Raw genomic sequence first — 21,382 nt, forward strand, 5'->3', positions numbered from 1 at the left:
GAAAAAGTCAAGGAGAGCTTTATTTGGGATGGTTTGTGGCGAGATGTGGTTAAGTTTGTCAGTGAATGTTTGCCTTGCCAACAAAATAAAGTGGACAGCCGGTTACCCACAGGCCTTCTGCAACCGCTACCCATTCCTGAAGGCAAATGGACTCACATTGCCATGGACTTCATTACAGGCCTGCCTTCTACAGATAAGGGTTGGGATAGCATATTTGTGGTGGTGACAGGATGACTAAGCAGGCCCATTTCATACCGACTAGGACTCGGTACTCCGCTTCATAGGTGGCCTGGCAATTCATTGAGTATGTGTTCAAGCACCATGGTTTTCCTCAGGAGATTGTCAGTGACAGGGATGCTAAATTTATGGGTCACTTTTGGTAGGAGTTATTCACTGCAGTTGGTACTTCCCTTGTGCCTAGTACTGCTTATCATCCACAGACGGATGGACAATCAGAGAGGGTGAACAAGTGGTTGGAGGAGTATCTAAGGCATTACTGTCATGACACGCAGAAGTCTTGGGACAAATGGTTACCATTGGCTGAATTTTGCTACAACAGCACCAAACACCTCTCTATTGGAATGAGTCCATTCGAGGCTATGTATGGATGCAAAGTGGGAATGCCTTCCAAGGTTGCAGACTTGGCTGTGAAAAATCAGCAAGCAAGGAATGATTTGGAGAGTATGGATGCCCTTCTGCAGTTGGCTAAGAGGAATATGCAGGATGCCCAAGCCAAGCAGAAGAAGTATGCGGATGAACAAAGGAGGTACTTATCTTTTGAAGAAGGGGATTATGTGCATTTACGTCTCCATAAGAATCGATATTCCTCGCTGAAAGGTAATACCAACACAAAGCTTGCCCACAGGTATTATGGCCCCTACAAAATCATCCGCGAAGTTGGGCAGGTAGCATATCAGTTGGAACTACCCAGTACCTCCAAGATCCATAATGTTTTCCATGTATCCTTGCTGAAACCACATGTCGGACAGCATGTCCAGGTTCTTCTTGAGTTGCCTCCTATGGATGAAGAGGGCCACATAATCTATGTGCCGGAGCAAATCAAGGGCTTTAGAGATCACGTACTCAGGAACAAAGCCTACACAGAATACCTCATCAAATGGAAAGGTTTAACGGAAGATGAGAATTCTTGGCAACCTGAGAGCATTGTGCAGGACTACCCCTATCTCCTACAGAGCTGATCAATTTCTGTTGTATCCTTCTCATCCAAGGCTGCCTCTTGGAAATTTTGAGGGCAAAATTCTTTGGGAAGGGATGGCTGTAATGAAGGTGGGAAAAAGATGGATTTTAAGGGGGAAATAGATGGGAGAATAGTAGGGGAAATGTGGGAACTGTGGGGGACTATATAAGTGCACCCAAAAGGATTGTAAGGGGCTATTGATTTGACGTCTAATCCACTTCTCCTTGCTTCCTTCATCACTTGTGTACTTCCAGTCTTGTTCTCTCTAATTCCCTCCCCTACCTTCCGTGGCTTTCTCTCACTTCCCCATTCACCTTCACTACAACGACTACATTATCTAGTTCAACAAGACTATGCACCATCAGAGCTATTTTATGTTGTCTTCCATAAATCCTGTCCATCTCTAGGGGGATCCCTCTAAGGTGCCTTGAGCATCACATCCCAGAATCCTACTATGTTCTTCTCTGCCTTAGCACAATGGGATCAGCCTTTTGATGTGTGGACAACGACCATTGACTCTGCCGTCAGTGTAATGACCGAACTTGTCAATAGCTTCTCACTATGTCCACCCATGCAGAAATAATTCCGAACCTGTCAATAGCTTCTCACTATGTCCACAAACTGATTTTGTCCACCCACATTCCACTTGTCCTGCCAGCCTCTTCAGCTCAGGATACATATCACCATTATGAGAAGACTCCTATCATTGGCAATAAGGCATGCTTTTTTGTTAATTCAACCTGCATCCTCCCAATTGTCCTCCAAGCCTCGTCGTGCATGATTGGCTGCATAAACGTTCGACATCAGCACATATCCAGAAGTCTTTGTACCATCAGATTCACTAAGACTATCAAAGACTCGTCTTCCTATTTCTATGTCCCTGTGATTTGCACAAGAACCAAGCAAAGTTATAAAGACCACAGAATTGGGTTCAAATGGCATCTTTACAACCAAGTCCTCAGCCTTGTCCAAGCATCCTGAACGCCCAAGTACATCAACCGTGCAGACATAGTGTTGAATGGTTGGCATAAGGCCATAGTCTTCCTTCATGGACTTGATAACATGATAGGCCTCCCAGACTAAGCCTGCATGACTGCAGGCTGACAGAAGACATACAAATGTCACACCATTTGGCTCAACACCTTCTTGTTGCATGCTCTCAAAGCAGTTCTGGGCAGCTTTATAGTTCCCGTGGTCAGCAAATCCTCCAATAATTGCATTCCATGACACTACGTCTCTGATTAGCAGCTTATCAAATACTTCGTGTGCATTATTTATGCTCCCACATTTTGCATACATATCAATCAAGGTGTTCCCAAGAGATAAGAGTGGCTCAAGTCCTTGTTTTATTATTTCAGCATGTATAAGCTTACCACAATCTAAGGCTGCTAAGCTGGAACATGCTCGTAGAGAGCATAAGTATGTGACTTCATTTGGATAGACACCGTCACGTTGCATTTTTTCAAACAGTTCTAAAGCTCCCTCACCATGACCCTTATCTGAATACCCTGCAATTATTGCAGACCAGGACACCACATTTTGTTCCGGCAACATGTCGAATACCTTGAGTGCATTAACTAGGCTGCCACATTTGACATACATGTCAACAAGGGTGCTTCCGAGAAAAGAATCAAACTCTAACCCTTGTCTCATGATGCCAGCATGAATCAGCTTGCCCTGTTCTAAGGCTGCCATGCTGGAACATGCTCTGAGGATGCAAAGGAATGTGACTTTGTTTGGCCCTATTCCTTTCTGTTGCATCACCTCAAAAAGTTGGAGAGCTGTGTCACCGTGTCCGTGCTCGCCATAACCTCCGATCATTGCACACCATGAGGCCACATCTCGTATTGGCATCTTGTCAAACACGTTCTGTGCATCGTTTATGCTACCACATTTACCATACATGTCAACCAAGGTATTTCCGACGACTACATCTGAATCAAGGCCTCGTTTCATTATGTCCAAGTGGATCAGCTTGCCCCAATGTACTGAAGCTAAGGTGGAACACACTTTGAGGATAGACATGCATGTGAGCTTGTCAGATTCTACACCCTCCCGCTGCATTTTCTCAAACAGCTGTAAAGCTTCCTGACCAAAGCCACAATAAGCAAACCCTGATATCATCGCATTCCACGACACTGTATTTCTTGTAGGCAACTTACCAAACACATTGCATGCATCCTCTATACGGCCACATTTGGAATACATGTCAATTAAGGTGCTCCCAACAAAAAGATCTGACTCTTGCCCTTGGTTTGCAATGTCCACATGTATGAGCTTACCATGATCCAATGCCGCTATGCTAGCACATGCTTTTAAGATGCACACAAATGTAACCTTGTCTGGTTCTATGCCCTCTTGTTTCATTCCCATAAACAGTCGGAGGGCTTCATCCCCAAAGCAACAGTCAGCATATCCTGCAATCATGGAATTCCAAGACACAACATCATGCACTGGCAACTGGTCAAACACCTTGCGTGCATCCACTTGACTGCCACATTTTGCATACATGTCTACCAGGCTATTCCCAACCAATAGATCTGACTCAAGCTGTTGATTCCTAATGTTAGCATGAAACAGCTTCCCCTGATCTAGGTCTGCCGGACAAGCAAACAATCTTAACACACACACAAATGTGACCTTGTTTGGCAGTACACCCTCCTGTTGCATCTTCCCAAAGAGATGGATGGCTTCCTCATTGCATCCATCCTCCACATACCCTGCAATGATTGTGTTCCATGAGACTAAATCCCGCACCAACATTTTTTCAAATATATTACGGCCTTCCTTAAGGCTTCTGCATTTCGCATACATGTCCATGAGGATATTTCCCAAAAATAGGTCTCCATCGAGCTTGAGTGTAATAATGTCAGCATGAATCAGTTTTCCCTTATCCAAGAACATTATAACTGCACATGCTTTAAGAACGCACCCAAAAGTTACCTTGTTTGGCCTTATGCCTACCTGTTGCATTTTCTCATATAATTGGAGGGCTTCCCAACCCTTACCATGCCGGACATACCCTGAGATCATTGAAGACCACACCACCACATCCCTCGATGGCAAGTTGTCAAACACATTGCGTGCCTCTCCTAGGCTGCCACACTTGGCGTACATGTCAATAAGGGCACTTCCAATAAATAAATCCGATCCAAGTCCTTGTTTAATGATGTCGGCATGGATCAACTTGCCCTGATCTAACGTTGTTATGCTAGTACATGCTTTAAGGACAGCTACAAAAGTGTATGGGCCAGCTTCTACCATTGACAATTGCATTTGGTTGTAAAGTATCATTGCTTGCTCACCTAAACCATGTTGAGCATGTGCTGAGATGATTGCTGTCCAAGTATACAAGTTTTGTTCACGCAAACTGCTGAAAACTTGCAGTGCTTCAGAAACACTTCCGCAAGAAGCAAACATCTGAATCAGCTGACATCCCAGCTTGCCGTTCCACCAGAGTTCATTTTTAGCAACAATACAATGCACTTGTCTACCAACAAGCAGATCTTTTATTTGTATGCAACCCTGTAGAAGAGACGTTAATTTATCAATGAGGACTGAAATTTCTTGTTTAACAACGCAATCCTGAGCCTGCAGTACCTGGCACAACCGTCCTTCCTTACAGAATTTGTGGACACTCCCAATGTGGGGAGAACCATCAATTTCTGTCACCCTGCAATGATAGAAGAATTATTATCATGGCCCAAACATGACGAAACAGATGGAGGGTCATAGGCTAAAATACATCACTAAGTTAATTAAAAAAATGCAGGAAACGAAGAGATCAATGAGGACCACAAGACAGATGAGAGAGAGAGAGAGAGAGAGAGAGAGAGAGAGAGAGAGAGAGGGGGGGGGCGGGGCGGGGGACACATGGCATTAATTCAACTCCCAGACTGTTGTGGAATAGTATCTACTGCTGCTACTCCCCAGCCATGCTTGAATGTGGGGCTGAATGGGTAGAACCTAGAGGCTGGCGCAGAAGTCTTTGATCTGGCAACATACGGTCTTGAAAGGGAGCATAAAATGATATAAACCTAAAAGATCATCCAGGGAGATGTCCCGCCAATGTACGTGTGCACAACATAGTCTGTTGAATTCCTTGGCTGCTCAAAAGTATAGAAGTTCCATCATAGAAGACAATTCGCCAAACGAGATCTGTACTGTGCTCTCATGCTTTATTTTTCAGTCCTTGTCAGAGATCAAGAGCTTAATTACGTTCCAATAGAATAGGTTGCTTTTTCCCAGATTCAGGGAGACTCTTCTAAGGGTAGAGTAAATTTCTCCTATAAGTCCTGAAGCCTTTTCCACTGCCACTGCATAATCATTTTGTGTCACCTTATGTTGATTTAGGGGCTATCAACCTTTGTTTGAGAATCTCACATCCAAATAAGGAGGTACATGTTCTACTGCAAATATACTGGGGGGAGGGAGGGAGTGAAATGAAATATAATGTTCGATGTTGACCCAAGAGGATCTATGGATAAACCAAACAAAGACCAATCTCTTGTTGTTGCAGCTCTAAATAGCTGCGACACTTAACGCACATTTCACAATGTTAAAAGAGAAGAATAAAATGTTGCAAGAGAGAGAGAGAGAGAGAGAACTCCGTCGTCCAATCTCATCATGACCTTGAGTTATGGCATACACCTCAAGTCATTACCTATGTGCCAGATATTTCAAGTCTTTAAATAAAAAATTTGGGACCTTTCTTGCACATACCCCAAAGACTGTAGACGATGTCTAGCCATGATCATCCACAAGCGCGCAATGCAGGTTGTAGATACGCCGTGCACGTAAGTTACTCATGACCTCCCTACGATAATTCCCTAGAACAAGTAACTGGGCCGATTTTTGGAGCCGCTCTCACCCAAATCACAGCCATCACAGCACGGACCTCTTTTGGTATCTATGGCGACATGGATCAGTGTAGAGTGAGACAAGACTGTGACAAGCCCTTCAGGGTTTGAAGTCATGCGGCGCTCGATTCTCCCGATGCAGAGTACTTCAGGAAGACACGACCACCGCTCTGAGGGATGTGAAGTAGACTCCTAGCTCCAAGAAGAAGAAGGAATCGTTGGTTCATTCAGCAGAGAAGTCTGCCGAAAGGGATCAAGGAATCTGGCGCTGCAGGACAGTTAAAACCAGCCAAACTTCTCATCTCAATAAGGGTAAAAGCTAACAAGGCATTCCAAAGAAATGTTTTCCATAGGACCACTCAAGAAGAAGCATAATATTTTTTTGAAGCTATTCAAATAAAGGGTTCGACATAAAATTAGCCTTCACCCATGGAAAGTGTAACCTTGCGTGAAAGGTGCATATAATATCCACCTTTCAAAATGTAACATTAAAATATATATATGTATATATATAAAATTAACACTTAAAATATATTTTCCTAAATCTAGATTCGAATCCAAGGGAGTGGGTAAGTGGTCTTGAATGCACATTGATTTAGGGTATTTGAGCGATCAAGAAGTACAGACTGAAGAAGTAGTCCCTAGTCATATAGTAGAAGATGTTGCTACTGCGCAGCAATTACATGCGACACCGATTTGTGGGACTGTTAGCATGGTCTCAAATTCAGAGACAGGCAAGTAGAAAACTAAAGTTTCAACCATTGTCTAAAACACTAGCAAGAAGAAAGGTTGCAGCAACACAATAGCCAGGATAAATGGCACAACCCCCTAATCCAGCAAATCTCAAAGTCAAATTTGCAAACTTCAAGGGTGAGTCCAAAAAGGAAGACCCTAATGCCCATGTAGCTCAATTTAGCACAAAATGGGAAGCAAGTGGACTAGGAGTATTGTATGGATATGATGTGAAAAAGCAGCAATTTGCTACCACATTGGAGGGCAAGGCTATATACTGGTTTATAAAGTATGGTGCAGCCCATTTTGCTGACACACAAGCATTACAAACAACATTTTTGGTAGGATTTAGAAGGTGGAAAACACCAATGATATCCTAGAAAAGCTTAAGACAATGAAACAGAAGAGGCTACTTGTGGAAGATTACGCACAACAATTTTTAGATTTGAATGGAAGACTTGCACCCAATGAAAGGCCAACTAATGAGATGCTGGGGGAATATTTATGTAATGGGTTGAGGGAATCCCTGAGAATTGCAGTAGCCAGTACAGATATTCTTGAGGTGTAGGAGGATTTAATCAGTTGGTAGCGGCTGCCAGAAGAGCAGAGAAAAGGTTGGGAACTACTAAGAAGAAGAAGTATAGTAGTGATTCAGATTCAGAGTCAGAGTCAGATTCAGAGTCCGACTCAGGTTCAGATTTAGAAGATGACAATACAGATTGAGATTCTGATGATTCAAAAGATGAGGAAAGGAAATCCAGAAGCAGGAAGAAGAAAAGGAAAGAGGAGCAGAGAAGTAAAGCTAGGGCAAAGAAGGACAAAAATGGAAAGAGAAAGATAAAGAGTAAGTCTGAGAACTTAAACAAACAAATTGCCGCAACTCTGAAGAGTATGGGAATTTCAACATCTCAGAGGAAGGACAAATCATATTGTGATATATGCCAGAAGCAGGGGCACACAGATGCTACTTGTTAGTATAATCCTAACAACAGGGCAAACCAGCTTTACTATCTACTTTGAATCTATATTTTTTTTTTGTTATTCTGATGGATTTTCTTTTCAATTCTTTGGATAGATCATCATGCCATCTACTTTGAGTCTATAATTTGTTATGTTATTCACATGGGTTTTATTTTTAATTCTTTGGATAGATTATCATGCTGTCTACTTTTAAATCTCTAATCTTCAGGCGTCTTTTTAATATATGTTTTACTTCAATTGTTTGGATAGATTATCTTACTAGTATGCTATTTGATTCAGATTAGTGAAGATGCTTCCCATCTTGCTCATTTGCTAGAAATCAAAGTATGCAGCAATGGATGTGAAAGCTGCAAATTTTGAACTATTGTTCCTTATCCATTTTATGGCAGATGTTTTGAAGGAGATAAACTTGTGGAACATGAAGTTTCAAGCAAATGAAGTTGATATAACAATCATCGAAAGAGAGGTAAACGTATTGATCACTCTTTTGAAGGATAAGTATGTCAATGGAGTGTTTGCAAATGGCTCACGATGCTTAAGTCCTTTCATACATGGAGTACGAAATGGAGTCGTGTAATGCATCATCATGTGTTACATTTCACATCATTGGTTGATACAAAACAAGGGACTAATCTTGATGATTCTATGTGGTTAGCTAAAGCCTTCATTCAAAGGTTAAGCTCTAACCTTGATGAAAGGTATTATGATCATCATTTGTTCAATGCTGCAAAATTGTTTTCTCCTAAAAACTACTCAAGGGATGCAAAAATTAGGGGTCAAAAGGCACGTCAATATCTTACACAGTTTTGTGACAAATTTGGAAAAGATGAAAGCTCTTTGATTCAAACAATTCGTTGTGAAGGAGAGCTTCAAAGATTTGTATTGAATTTTTAGGCTTATCCTTCAAAGGAATTGCTAGATGCATGGAAGCAATGTGGTGTTGAAAAAGAATGGCAACAAATGTTTCCAGCTTTGTATAAGTTATGGCAAATTGTAGTTATGTTACCAGCAAGTTCAGTTGCATGTGAAAGGGGTTTTTCCAAACAAAATTTTGTGAAGAGTGATGAAAGATTCTGCCTATGTTTGAGGACATTGAACATGCTTATGTTCATGTCTTCATGAGCACCCCATGATGTTGACTGGAATTTACTATTTGATGTTTGGAAGAATGACAAGGTGAGATGCACTCAACCAATGAGTGGGACATCATGAAAGTATGGAAAGTTATCTTGAGGAGTTATATGTTACTATATATGAGAAGCTACATCCATCTATATATAATCCTTTTAAGATTGTTTTGTAAAAAAGAAAGTTTTGAGACACTTTTGTAAGAATGAAAGTTGTTATAATAAGCAGCCTTGGATCTACTGTGTATTTCTCTTTTTATTATTATGAGCATTTCAAGCAAGCTGTTTAGCTTCATGTATCCTTTTTTGCCTTGATTAGTAGTTTTTTCTTATACACTTTGAAGTATTCTCTTTTTTGTAAATTGTCTTGGTCTTCAGTCGCATATATTATTGATTAAACATTATTCTTCTATTTGAAATTGGGTGACTATTAACTCTTATTTGTTGAGCTCTTTACTTCTATAATTCTATGTAGACTTATTGTATTAATAAAAGATATTAGTGAAGTGATGAATTTTGTTCATCATGCATTGAGAATGACAAAGTAGAATTTTAACCTTCTTCTTGTGAGTAATCCATTGTTTTGTTTCATAAGAAGGACATCGCATTTCTTAAACCTTCTAGAAAGAAGGTTTATCCTATTTTTGCCCTTCAAAAAGAAAAGATGAGGTGCCCTTCTAATTTGAGGGCTTAGATTTGGTGGGTGAAAGTTTGCAAAGAAGGATTTGAATTTAGAGTGATAAGCTTCTATGCACCAAACGCATCCCAAGAGAGAATTGAATGTTGGGAGTCTGTGAAGTCAATGCTATCACCAGAAGATCACTAGATTATAGGGGGGGTTGTGAGTGCCTTGAGGATAGGTCCATAAGGGGTTGTCATCTCCAGTGCAGAGCACGAGGTTTGGGAGAACTTGGTTGGCAATGTGGGGCTCATTGATGCTAGTGAACAAGTTACTTGAGTTTACCTGGTGCAATCATAGAAAGGGAGTAGAATTTCGGGCCAAAAGGCTAAATAGATTCTATGCATCACATGAAGGATGGTAGCTCAGGGGCCCGTTCGAGGGAAAATGCATAGCTTTAGCGGCGGCGACGACACTCTCTAATCGTGTACCGATCTATTGGAACTTCTCTCTTCCATGCAAGATTGATAGAGCCCAAGATATCCCCTTCAAATTTAATGTGAGTTTGCTAGATTCTAAATACTTCTGCAGGTCAGTCAGGCGAGTGTCACAAAATTCTACAAAGGGCATCTCGGACCCGGTCTACATATGGGATTTGGCAATTTGCAATGTACTCTTGATGGCCAAGGAGGCAGATATTAAATGCAAAAAGTTATGCAAGGGTCAAGGTGATACTCTCATGGGTGTCAGGGAAGCTCCCAGAACTGCCATAAAGGTCAACCCCAAGGACAAAATCCTAGCCACATTTCTGATTGAGACTGAAACTGCATTCCAAGATAAAGAGTTAATGGAGGCTTGTCAAGCCATGCTAAGAAGTAGACAACTCTGGCTACAAGCTGAGGATTGTCTGTCCAAGGCCTTTTTTCAATCGGTGAAAAGGAACTAGATGAGGGAACGGATTGACAGAGTGGGGTATGCTCATGGTGAAAGTGTTACAGAGTTTTGGTACATTGCTCAGACCTTCCTTAATGAGCTGAATGCAATAGTGGGAGAGGAGGTAGTTCAGGATGCTGACTGGCAAGCCAGTGTAAATAAAGTTCTGGAAGGCATGGAAAGCAGGATTGAGGCAAGTTAGCAAAAGATCTTTGGCCATTTAACAAGGATGAGCTGGAGGACGCACTAAAAGAGCTCACCAATAAGAAATCCCCCGGTTTAGATGGTCTCAACAAGGAATTTTTTTGAGCATTTTAGGACACTGTGGGTCATGACGTGATTGATATGGAAAATGAGGCTATGGCAAGAGGCAGTTTATCAGTCGATGTCAATTCGGGTCTAGTAAAACTCTTTCCAAAAAGTAGTTTAGGCTCAAGGTCAGAGATTAGAGACGAAAAACCATGCTGAATACCTCGTACAAGATCATTCCCAAGGCAATAGCCTTACAAATTTGAGAGGTATACTCAAAGGTGTGGACAAGGAACAAAATGGATTTGTCAAAGGCAGAGACATCTATGAAAATATCCTGAATGTAGGCTCTACGCTAGACCACACCAAAGTGATAGGGCAGAAAATAATTTGTTTGCCATAGACCTAGAGAGGCACATGATAGAATTAGATGGGACTTTATCCTAGCCACCTTGGATCGACTTCAGTCAAGGTTTCACCACCTTGGTTAGGTGTTTGTTTCAAAACCTAGGGGCCATTTTGTGTATAAACGGGGGTATCGTGGGTAGATTTGAGCTCAGAAGATCAGTGAGACAAGGGTGCCCCCTTGCCCCGTTACTCTTTGCTATCTGCACCGTCCCTTTGATGTCACTACTGAAGAAGTAAGGCCAAATCGACAAAATCAAAGGAGTTTTCCTTCCATCCGGCAACTAGTTGTGTAGCCAACTCTTCATTGATGACACAATGTCTTTGTGCAGGAGGGCATGGAACATTTGATGGATTCATTGAAGGTCTTATGCATGGCATCGAGCTCCAAATGCAATTGGCACAAAACGCTCACACTTAGAAAAAGCGTAGATTGGCTAAGGGACCTTGGTGTTCAAATAATCCGAAGGGGTGAGATCATCAGATACTTAGGAGCTCCGCTTGGGATTGATATCACCCTTTGATAGCGGTTCAATTGGTTCAAAATCAAAGGTCAAGGCCAAGCTTAGATTGTGGAATGGAATGAGTTTGGGATGGAACACCCGTTGTCTGGTGGTGTAACACATATTAGCAGCTTTAGTCACCTATGTTTCCTCAATTTGGCATTTTAATAAGTTGTAATGCCAGGAAATCAAAGCATTGTTCAGGGGTTTCATGTGGGGAGAAGGAGGAGGTAAGAAAAAGATGCACTATGTTCTGTTGGAGCCCGTGAAAGCTCCAAAATTACAAAGGGGAATTGGGATGCTAGATGCTAGGCTAAGAAACATTTCCCTCATAGGGAATTTGCTGCCCTCCCTCTTCGTCATAGTAAGGTGCCATGGGCTGAGGTGACTAGAGATTTCATAGCTAACTCCAAGAGTAGAGGTGCGGGTACTTGGAGCAGCCTCTCATGGTATGGCAAAGTCATGTCTCTGTTCTCAATTCGTATAGCTAGATCGGATCTAATCGCTGGGTTGGTCAGTGCATGGAGCGCTTGCAGAGAACTCTTCACAAGGAAAGGAAGGCAAGGACTTAGGTGTGATGGTAGCCTAAACAAGACTATTTGGTGGAGCACAACCCCGGGGAGGGAAGGCGAGGCATTCACGTTGCACGATTTGGTAAGGGTGAGGTCCTTGCACAGAAAAGGAATTAGAAGATGGAGGGACATTTGGGATGCCCGAAAAGCAGATTAGAAAACCACGGAACAAATCAGAGAACAAACTCACATGTTAGATGGAGAGTTCGTAGGGCGACACTCGAAAGAATTTTGGAGGGATGGCCAACCAATGTGATTGTGACGGATGAAACTAGTGGGTGATAGGGAAGATGCCACTTAGCAAGATCACTACCAAGATCATCTATAGGTGGCTAAATATAGCAGAAGGAGTGTCTAGTCATTTGAACAAGAAGTGGGGGTGGCCCAGCATGGTGGAAGGCCTGCTTGAGGGGGTTGCATAGTAAGCCTATGGAAGGTGCTAAATCAATGGATGTCGATTAGAGGCAAACTGGCAAGAAGAATGCATGTAAATACTTCATGCTCATTGTTTGGGAAGGCCCTTGAAGACCTACATCACCTCATATGGAAATGCCCCATTGCAAGAGAGGTGTGGCAAAAAATGGAAATTGTAGTTCGATGCTCCGGGTTGATGGTGAAATTCACAATCCGTTCTCACTGGGCAATGCCGATACTTGGAGACATGTGCAAGCTCCCTTCAACACTTGCGGCATGTTGGCCGTATCTAAGGGTGACTGTCATTATCAACATCTAGGAAACAAGGAATAGCCAGATCTTCTATCATCAGGTTTAGTTCGGGTTTAGAGTCCTAGTGATCGCGGCTCTAGTGAAGTCCTACCTAAGGGATTTTAGTTGGCTTCTCACTCAAAAAGACCCTGTAGTAAGTTTAGCTATCCGAGATGTGGAGGTGAACTTTATTGTAGGTTAAGTTGGTGTTCACAGCATAGGCTTTGGTCTCAAACCCTTTTTGGGCCAATTTTTGTCTTACAGTCATTAGACCCCCCTTTTATATAATAAATTCAGCATTTGTGTTATATATATATATATATTTATATATATAAAAGGTTGTTCATAAGAAAATATTTGAAACAAGGTGGAGAGTCCACCGAGGCCCTGCTTTGAGTAAAGGTTTTGTGTCTTGTGTTAATGTTTCTCTTGTAGAAGTGATTGAATACTTTACAATGGGAAGTGAACATATACACAAACAAATCGTAGCGCTACAAAAGAATTCCCAACATATAATCCCTAAAAAACAACTTTCAAAATCCTTGAGTCAACATTGCTTTTAAAAATCATTAACCAACGACTCCCGGCCACTAAATACCTACACATTTACTAAATTCAATGACCCATTTCCAATACCTGAATGAAAGAAAGAAACAAATATAGATGCATGGACCATCAACTTACAAAAAAACATGCCCACTTTGATGAATTTAAGTAAATATATATATATATCAAGATGTCGATCAGTTCTCAATTTGTTTTGTGTATCAGATGAAATTATTCTTTCAATTACTGCACAAAATAGTATCTACAACTTCTATTTCACAGAATCTCATACTGATAGGAGACCTCAACATTAACATGCTTTGTGTGTGCATAACACAAAAACAAAATACAATTGTAGTCCCCAACTCACACACCTATAAAGACTTTGGTACATCCTCAACATGTGGACCTCCCATTGGCAAAGACGAAGCCTTTTCTCAAATACAACAAATAGAGCCCTCTACAAAGACTTCCCAACCCATAACTCCAGGAAAACACATGGACTAACATTAACTAAGTACTCATGACCGATAAATACGTAAGCAATTCTACACATTTACCAAATTCAATGAACCATTTCCAATGACTTGCAAGCATGTCAGTTGAAGTCTCCTATGAGAATGACATTTTTTGTGGTAAGAGTTGTTGACAATGTTTTGTGTGGTAATTGAAAGAATATTTTCATCTGTTTGGATGGTAGTTTGTATACTTTTAAAATTTCATAGGTTCCGTGTTTTGCGTTGACACGAGTCATTGTGATCTCGATTCCATGTAGTGAAATTTTCTCTGCTTTTTCAATGAGAATATTCTTTTGTACCAAGGTGCAACTAGAGCGATTGTCTATATACTCAAAATTTGGTGTGAGATATGGTTCGCAATCTTCGGTTTTGGTCTCTTGCAAACAAATAATATCAGAGTTCATAAGTGTCTCTGTGCCTTTATGTCGTCTTTGTATTTTTGTAATAACCTAGTGTTTAAAGATTGTATCACTATAGTTGCATCATTGTTTTGTTGGATTTTATTATGTAGGGTTTCTCATCTTGATTGAGTTGTCAGTCTCTCCAACTCATCGTGAATATCTCTATCTACAAGGAAATGTTGTTGTTGAAGTGGTAGAAATAAGTAAAGTTTTTCTATGTTTTTTACACGTGAAAGTGCCGTGTATGCAAGACCATGTGTCTGAATTCCTGTTGATGAGAAAGCTAGTTTGTTAGACCTTGTGTTGTCTGGATCGTTCTAGCAACAACTGTTTGAATTGGGAATTTTTATCGAGTGAGGATGTTTGTTTTAGAAGGGCCAATTTGTACCTCCCTTGTAACTCAAAATATCAGTATCCATTTGTGAATGATGGTTGTTATGTATGCATGGAAGTTATTTTTTCAGGTTTCATTCCCTATTCGTGGATTCTGAAATTGAATCCATACAATGTCAGTATTCTGACATGTGGACATGCCCATGAAAACACCATATGCACCATTTACTAATCCATCTTGTGGATTAATGTTTCATGCACATAGTTCAACCAACATACATTCTTTTATTTGTATTGTTATTCGTTGTCCATCTGTTGCTTTAGGATTTTGTAGTATTTTAGACGAAATACAACTATCGTTAGTGAGCATGTCAATTGCTTTGATATTGTATTCTTTACCTGATATTGGGAGGAAAACTTTTCATTATGTTTGTTTGTTTCAAGGTTGGTATAGTAAAGGTGGGGAAAATTATGATCTTGGGGTGGGCCAGGAAGGCAACGTTGGTTGATGTATTGCATTTTTTTGGTGGTATGTGTATACTTCCTGAAAGAGTTTAGCACTTGCATGAATTGGTTGTTGTTCTATCGCATTGTTTTTTGGAACTCATAACATTGTGGTTTTGTGAGCCAATATGTGTTCTCGCAATTGTTTGCAATGAGGCTTTCTTTGGTTTAGATACCTAGCTGTCTTTCTCAAATGACCAACATTTCCAAATTATTCCGCGTGATTTCTTTTGAAGGTTCTCATATGTACAGAGGTCTGCAAAATCTAAAGTTCATCTTCCCACTAATGAGATCTCATCAAACATGATTAGTTGTAATTGTTTAAAAAGACGAATGAGACTGTCAAGCTTTTCCCTTAAGAGGGAGGTTAAGCTTTTGGTTTGTAATGGCAAATGTAACACGGAGTGTATAGTTAGCCAGTTTATGTTGTAAGTTGTTTTTCTTGTGTAAGCTAACATTATTATATGCAGCGGTTCATAATCAGCACTATAAAGAATTCGATTGTAAAATCCTAATAAGTAGAAGGCATGTTTTGCCTGTGCCACCTCCACCTATGAGAAATTAATGAATTTTTTTCTGTTGGACGAATCCTTTTCCATATCATGACATTGTCAAATAGTTGTCTTTATTCGGTGTTCAAAGATCAAATCATCTTGAAGTATGCATCGTTATGCATGAGGATTTGTTTTTTAATAGGAATAATGAATTTATTGTTCATTGTGTTTTTATTTACACTTCTCATGTCGAATGCAATGTTGTATGGAAGGAAGTTATTTTTTTTGAAGTCATTGTTTTCAGTGATCTCAATGTCATCATTAATCATGTGTTGAGTATCATTTTCTTCTCCTTTTTTGTTCGTTGTTCTCATCTTGTGTATATAAAGCTGTATAATCTCACACCCAGAAGTGTAGGCTTCTTGCCAAGATCCATGTATTGATAGTTCATAAACTTCATTATCTTTAAAAGGATAGTATAGTAGTATTTGTTCATAAACTTCATCATCTTTGAAAGGGTAGTATAGTAGTACCTGTTTACAAATCTTATAATTCTTGGTCTCTGTCTCTTCTTGATGTTGCCATTGTTGTAGTTATATTCTACTACAAATGTTGCAAGCAAACGTTATCCATGTCTTTTCTTCTTGAGTACTTATTGATGATAAATTTGCACGTTCTATCGGTGGGACTCACTGGGGAGGCATTGCTGTTGCTATTTTTGCTTAAGGATGATTGCTCTATTTTTTTGTTTTTTTTTGTTTATAAAGTAGAAGTTTCTTGTTGTTCTATGTAAGTAGATGCCAATTGTGCACTCATCTTTTACATTTAAAAATGTATTTTCCATTCTTTGTAGTCTATCGTATGTAGTACTATTATCTTGTGTGCAAGTTTTAATTGTCTGTTGGAGATTGCTTGTTATTGTGTCGTCTGTTTTTGTGATGTATGAAGTGCATTATGTTGTGGCTAAGTATGGGTCCATAATGTCCTATATGTCCATATTTGATTGCCATAAGAAGCTCATCTTTGGATTAAAAGCGTTTGTGAAAATGTCATTCGGTTCTCTTTTCAAGAATAGGGTTGGTTTCCCTATTTGTGATTGTAGTGCTAGTGTGTATGTTGATATGTCTACTCCAATATTGTCGATCCACTCGGCAAATATCATATTTGTTTTGATTTCTATGCTATACAGATGTGTAGCAACTGGTGCGTATTGTTGAGAGTTGTGGTGCCATGAGCACATGTAGAGCAAAGGTATGAGTAAAGGCAAGCTGCCACATGGCATGGAGGAGATATCCCACATGTGAGCAAGCAAATGGATGTAAGTACCCTCACTGATAAAAGGGAGGTTCATTTGAAGTAATATAAATCAAGCGCTTTCACTATCTCAAGATTCTCTTTATGAGTCCAAGCTAATCTATCTTGGAACCTAATTGACTTGAGGTACATGTCATGAGCACTCTCTTCATCATGTTTGCACTTAGGTTGCATCCTCCTTAGATTAGTGTTTTATTAGGATGTTGTCTCATGACTAGGAGAGTATGATCCGCACTTTGTCATGGTATCAGAGCCTAGGTCTAGTCTCCTAGATTAGTGGTAGGCTTGCCTTAGGAGCACTTGTTTTCTTTTAGATTAGTTTTAAGTTCTTCAAAGTTTTGAGAGATTTCTGTTGAAAGATTTGTCTTCTCATTAAAAAGAGATTTAGGTCCATTCTCTTTTGAGTGAAATTTTTGGTGAGAGAGTGGAGCTAGAGTTTTTCTATAGGCCATGATCCAATAGATATGCAATTTCTTCTCACGAGATTTAAAGCTGGCATAAAAGTGCAAAGCGCAGTCTGACGATCTCATTGCTCATAGAGCAAGTATCTTCTGCAGATCACTACCAAGGCTCGAGGAGTTGTCTTTGAGTGGTCTCTTGGAAATTGAGTATGAACTTACAGTAAGCTATAAAACTATGTGAGCCCTTGGCGAGCTACAAGTGCTTCACATTTTGTGGTAGTTTCTGATTTCTATGCAGAGACAACCCAGAGAGTTTAATCATAGAGTAGGTTCCTCGGGTGGCTCCAACGCACTAAAATGAGAAAGAGGGCTCCAACCTTCTCAAGTTGCTCCAAAGCCACCTCCGAAGGGAAGAACTAGCTCTGCAACGAGCTCCTACACACAAGCTTCTTCAATAAGTAGCGCTCTTGAGCAAACACAGGTTCCAGCAACAATAGTCATGGCCAAGCCCTTTGTAGCAAAAGATAGAGCTCTTCGTCTTCGATCCAATGCCTTCGTACTACAGGCTACCAACCACTCCATATCCTCACAAGACAGAGGTGACTCCTCCATACGCTCCAAGAGGTCCTGCTCCTCCAAGCTCCTTCATGCTTAATAACTCTTGCACTACCATAGCCTACAGCGCTCATGACGCCTATCTACTAGCACAAGCCTCTCCAGTGATGGGTTCCATAGCTCCAAGAGCAAAGCACACGAGATGTAGCCTCCAACTCCCACAGCTTTGCCTCTACATCCAAACTACCTATAAGGCATTGCTTACCTCTCCAACGAAGGCTTCCATAGCTCGAGCCTTCTCTCAACGGAGGCTACTCCACTAACACACTGAGCCACCATAGCTCTCAAATTCTCTCCACTGCACGCCATCGACCGTCGTCAAAACCCCTGCGCAGAGCAAGCTTTAAAGTTTATCTTTTCTAAGGGTTGAACCTTAGGACACGTGGCAGCTCCATGGAAGAGCCACATGGTAGGACCAAACTGCGGTTAATTCTGGGTTTAGTTTAATGATGTTTGGTCAAAGTTTTGCCACGTGGCAGATAAGACTTAATCATGGTCTGGTTAACTTAATCCACCATGGTTAGAGTTAGGGTTAGTTAACTGCCACATAAGCATGCACATTCACCATAGTGCCACCTAAGCACAGAGTCCCTTGCTAAGCACAGTATGGAATTTAGCATGTGAATCCCTGTGACACATCATCAAAGCCCCTCTTCTTCACAAAAAATTTGACAAGCCGTAACTTCCAATCCAAGGAGAATTTGTACATGCTCCAAAAGGGAAAAGTGATCGTCTTTTCGAGCTCTACATGCCTGTCAAGTTAGAATCATTGTATGCAATTAGACACTGCCAATATTGAAAGAAATCAATTGGTAAGACCTTTGCAACGAACGGAAAAGCGACACGTGAATGCACACATCATTGTCATAAGCATGCCAAAAGCACAAGTGTATGAGATGACCATAGCATAGAGCATGGCATCCAATAGGAAGCATTAAGGCACATGGAAGAACAAAGCATCATGCAACCAGCTACGTCAAGCAAAGAAGCGAACACCATCCTCGTTAAGCCATGAGCCAAAAGGTGACATCAACGGAATGTATTGAGAAACAAATACATTGCCAACCTTGCCTATATTTTATAATCAAACTTGACCACCTGAGAGTAGCTATGAAAGCGCCCATGGGAGGTATTAACATGTAAAAACCACACTTGACCGAAGTATTTGGGAATGTTGTTTGCTTTTATGGATGTCTTATATTCTCTCCAAATATGTGGTTTTTCCCCTAGAAAGGGAAATTGTGCTATCTTTTGCTCACTATCCAAGCATGTGTACTTTCCTTTATGTATGCTGTTTGTTTTTTAAATAGTAGACACTCACAAGATAATGATTCATACATTGGAGTATCTTGAATTATGCTAATATATTTTTTTGCAAATTTTGAAGGAGTTCCAAACGCTACTGAATATTTTTGTGATATTATACATTCATTTGTTATGCATGCTCATTTCCTTTTTCGTTTGAATGCTATTGCTTCTAAGTTCAAGTTTTCTTCTAGTACGGTTATTGTTGGTGCATTCTTGTGCTGTTGCATTTGTTCACGTTGGCTATTGTCTTGATTACTGCCACCATATATGTATGCTAAGCTTTCTTTTTGTGATGTTCAATATTTTATGCCTGGTAGTGTCAGTGCAAATAAATGCCACTGGAAATTTCTCATTCAAGATGTATATCACATCGTTTGATAGAAATGAGCATATTTTTGCTAATGATGTCTTCCAATGTAGTGGCCATGTCTTCTATCCAACAAGCTTTTTTTCATCTCACGGTCTCAATTTTGCATGGGAAATTTAACATTTTAGGATACTTTATGAGATGAAGTATGGTTTTTTTGGCTTCCATGTGAGTTGTGTCGGTTTAGAAGAGTTGTTAATTTCACTTTGTGAAGGATGTCTTTTGATCACGAAGCCGAATGTTTAGAAGGAAACATGTTGCAAGAATAAGTCTTTAATGTAGTAGTGATAGTTATTGTCTAGCAATGCTTCCAGATATTGGGAAATGCTCTTGAAGTTCAGGAAAAGTTCTAGGAAAAGCTAAGATTCGAAGATAGTGTCAACCCCATTCTATCTGTTCAAAGTCAGACATTTACAAAAAGTTCTTACACTGCAACTACACTGTTTTTCTTTATGCTTCCGATGTGATATGGAATTCTAGCATATAAGATATGTATAGAAAGATGCGCCTGTTTTGTGGATACAATTTGAGGAATTTTGGGTCGACATCTATTTCTTCATAATGGCATTTGGTTGCCATGTGCATGGCCAAAGTGTCAACATCTATGTGGAGTTTGAAAGGTTAGTGAAAGAGTACATTTGTAAAAGGAAGAGATTAAGTCATGAAGATATGTCTACATTGTTTTGTTATTATAGTTGATGGGATACTTGAATTTGCAAATGAGAAATGCACTTTGCTTTGTATAATGTATGTATATGCAGTATAGCAAAAGTGAGGAGTTGTAGTGAAGTCAGTCAAGATGAGGTTGTAATTCGTTTTGAGTAGGGAAATGTTAACGTAATAAAGATGATGGAGAATGTAGAGATTTGTGGTGTTGGATGACTTCGTCAAGCATGTTGTACAATTATGTATTCTTTAATGACATCTACGAGTTATGTTTTCGTTATAATTTGCACATACAACCAGGGATTGTTGTTGTTAGAATGCGATGGTACAATATCAAGTTTATTTTGAACGTGTATTTGTAAGATGTTGATATAATTCTAAAAATATTTGCATGTAATCAAGTAGATGGTCAGGCATTATGTATTGCAAGATTAGCAATGATTCATACATCACATTAATATGGGAATAAGTATTTGAGCAATGCTGGAACTTATGTCCAATAAGTATAAACTCTCACTTCAAGTAGCCGTGGTAACAAAGAAGTTGTAAGCCTAGTAGATTTGGTTGTATGTAATAAGGTGATGAACTATGTATGTGTATGTGGGCCTTGATGATTTGGTCAAACATGCTATGAAAATTTATATTCTTCGATGATAGGTAGGATTTGTGTTGTTATTTTTCCCAGTTATCATAGTCATATTTTGTAATATCTTACAATAGCTACTTATTGGCAAATAGTGGACAACCACATAGCACAATGGTTGTTAGATGGTGGTGCTCATTTGAGCAACACAGAGGAACTAGGATGTAAGTCTTTGCTATGTCTTACGTGGGGTGCAAACAATATTATGTTATACATGATATTAATAGGGGAGAAGTATTCAAGCAATGCTGAAACTTTTGCTTGGTAATTATGAATTCAAACTTCAACTACTTCAATAGTGAATGTACTTGCAAATATAGGTATCAAAAGTCCATCTCAAGCGGCTTAAAGTTTCAAATAAAGAGAGTCACACCATTAATTGGCTTAGA

The 21,382-nt window shown here is 40.0% G+C and overlaps 1 protein-coding gene across 1 annotated transcript; it reads right to left on the bottom strand.

The window, feature by feature from the left end:
- Nucleotides 1–1,528: 1,528 nt before the first annotated feature.
- LOC147887558 (pentatricopeptide repeat-containing protein At5g39350-like) lies at nucleotides 1,529–6,260 on the bottom strand. The gene is made up of 2 exons (XM_087394032.1): nucleotides 5,921–6,260; nucleotides 1,529–4,871 (listed from the first exon to the last, which is right to left on the bottom strand). Exons 1-2 carry the CDS (start codon nucleotides 5,953–5,955, stop codon nucleotides 1,934–1,936), a joined length of 2,973 nt encoding a protein of 990 aa, XP_087250158.1. The 5' UTR covers nucleotides 5,956–6,260; the 3' UTR covers nucleotides 1,529–1,933.
- Between the last annotated feature and the right edge of the window lie 15,122 nt (nucleotides 6,261–21,382).

This window comes from Dipteris shenzhenensis, chromosome 23 (genome assembly GCF_047967505.1).
Source record: "Dipteris shenzhenensis isolate YYH24624 ecotype China chromosome 23, Dip_SZ_1.0, whole genome shotgun sequence".
Lineage (NCBI taxonomy): Eukaryota > Viridiplantae > Streptophyta > Polypodiopsida > Gleicheniales > Dipteridaceae > Dipteris > Dipteris shenzhenensis.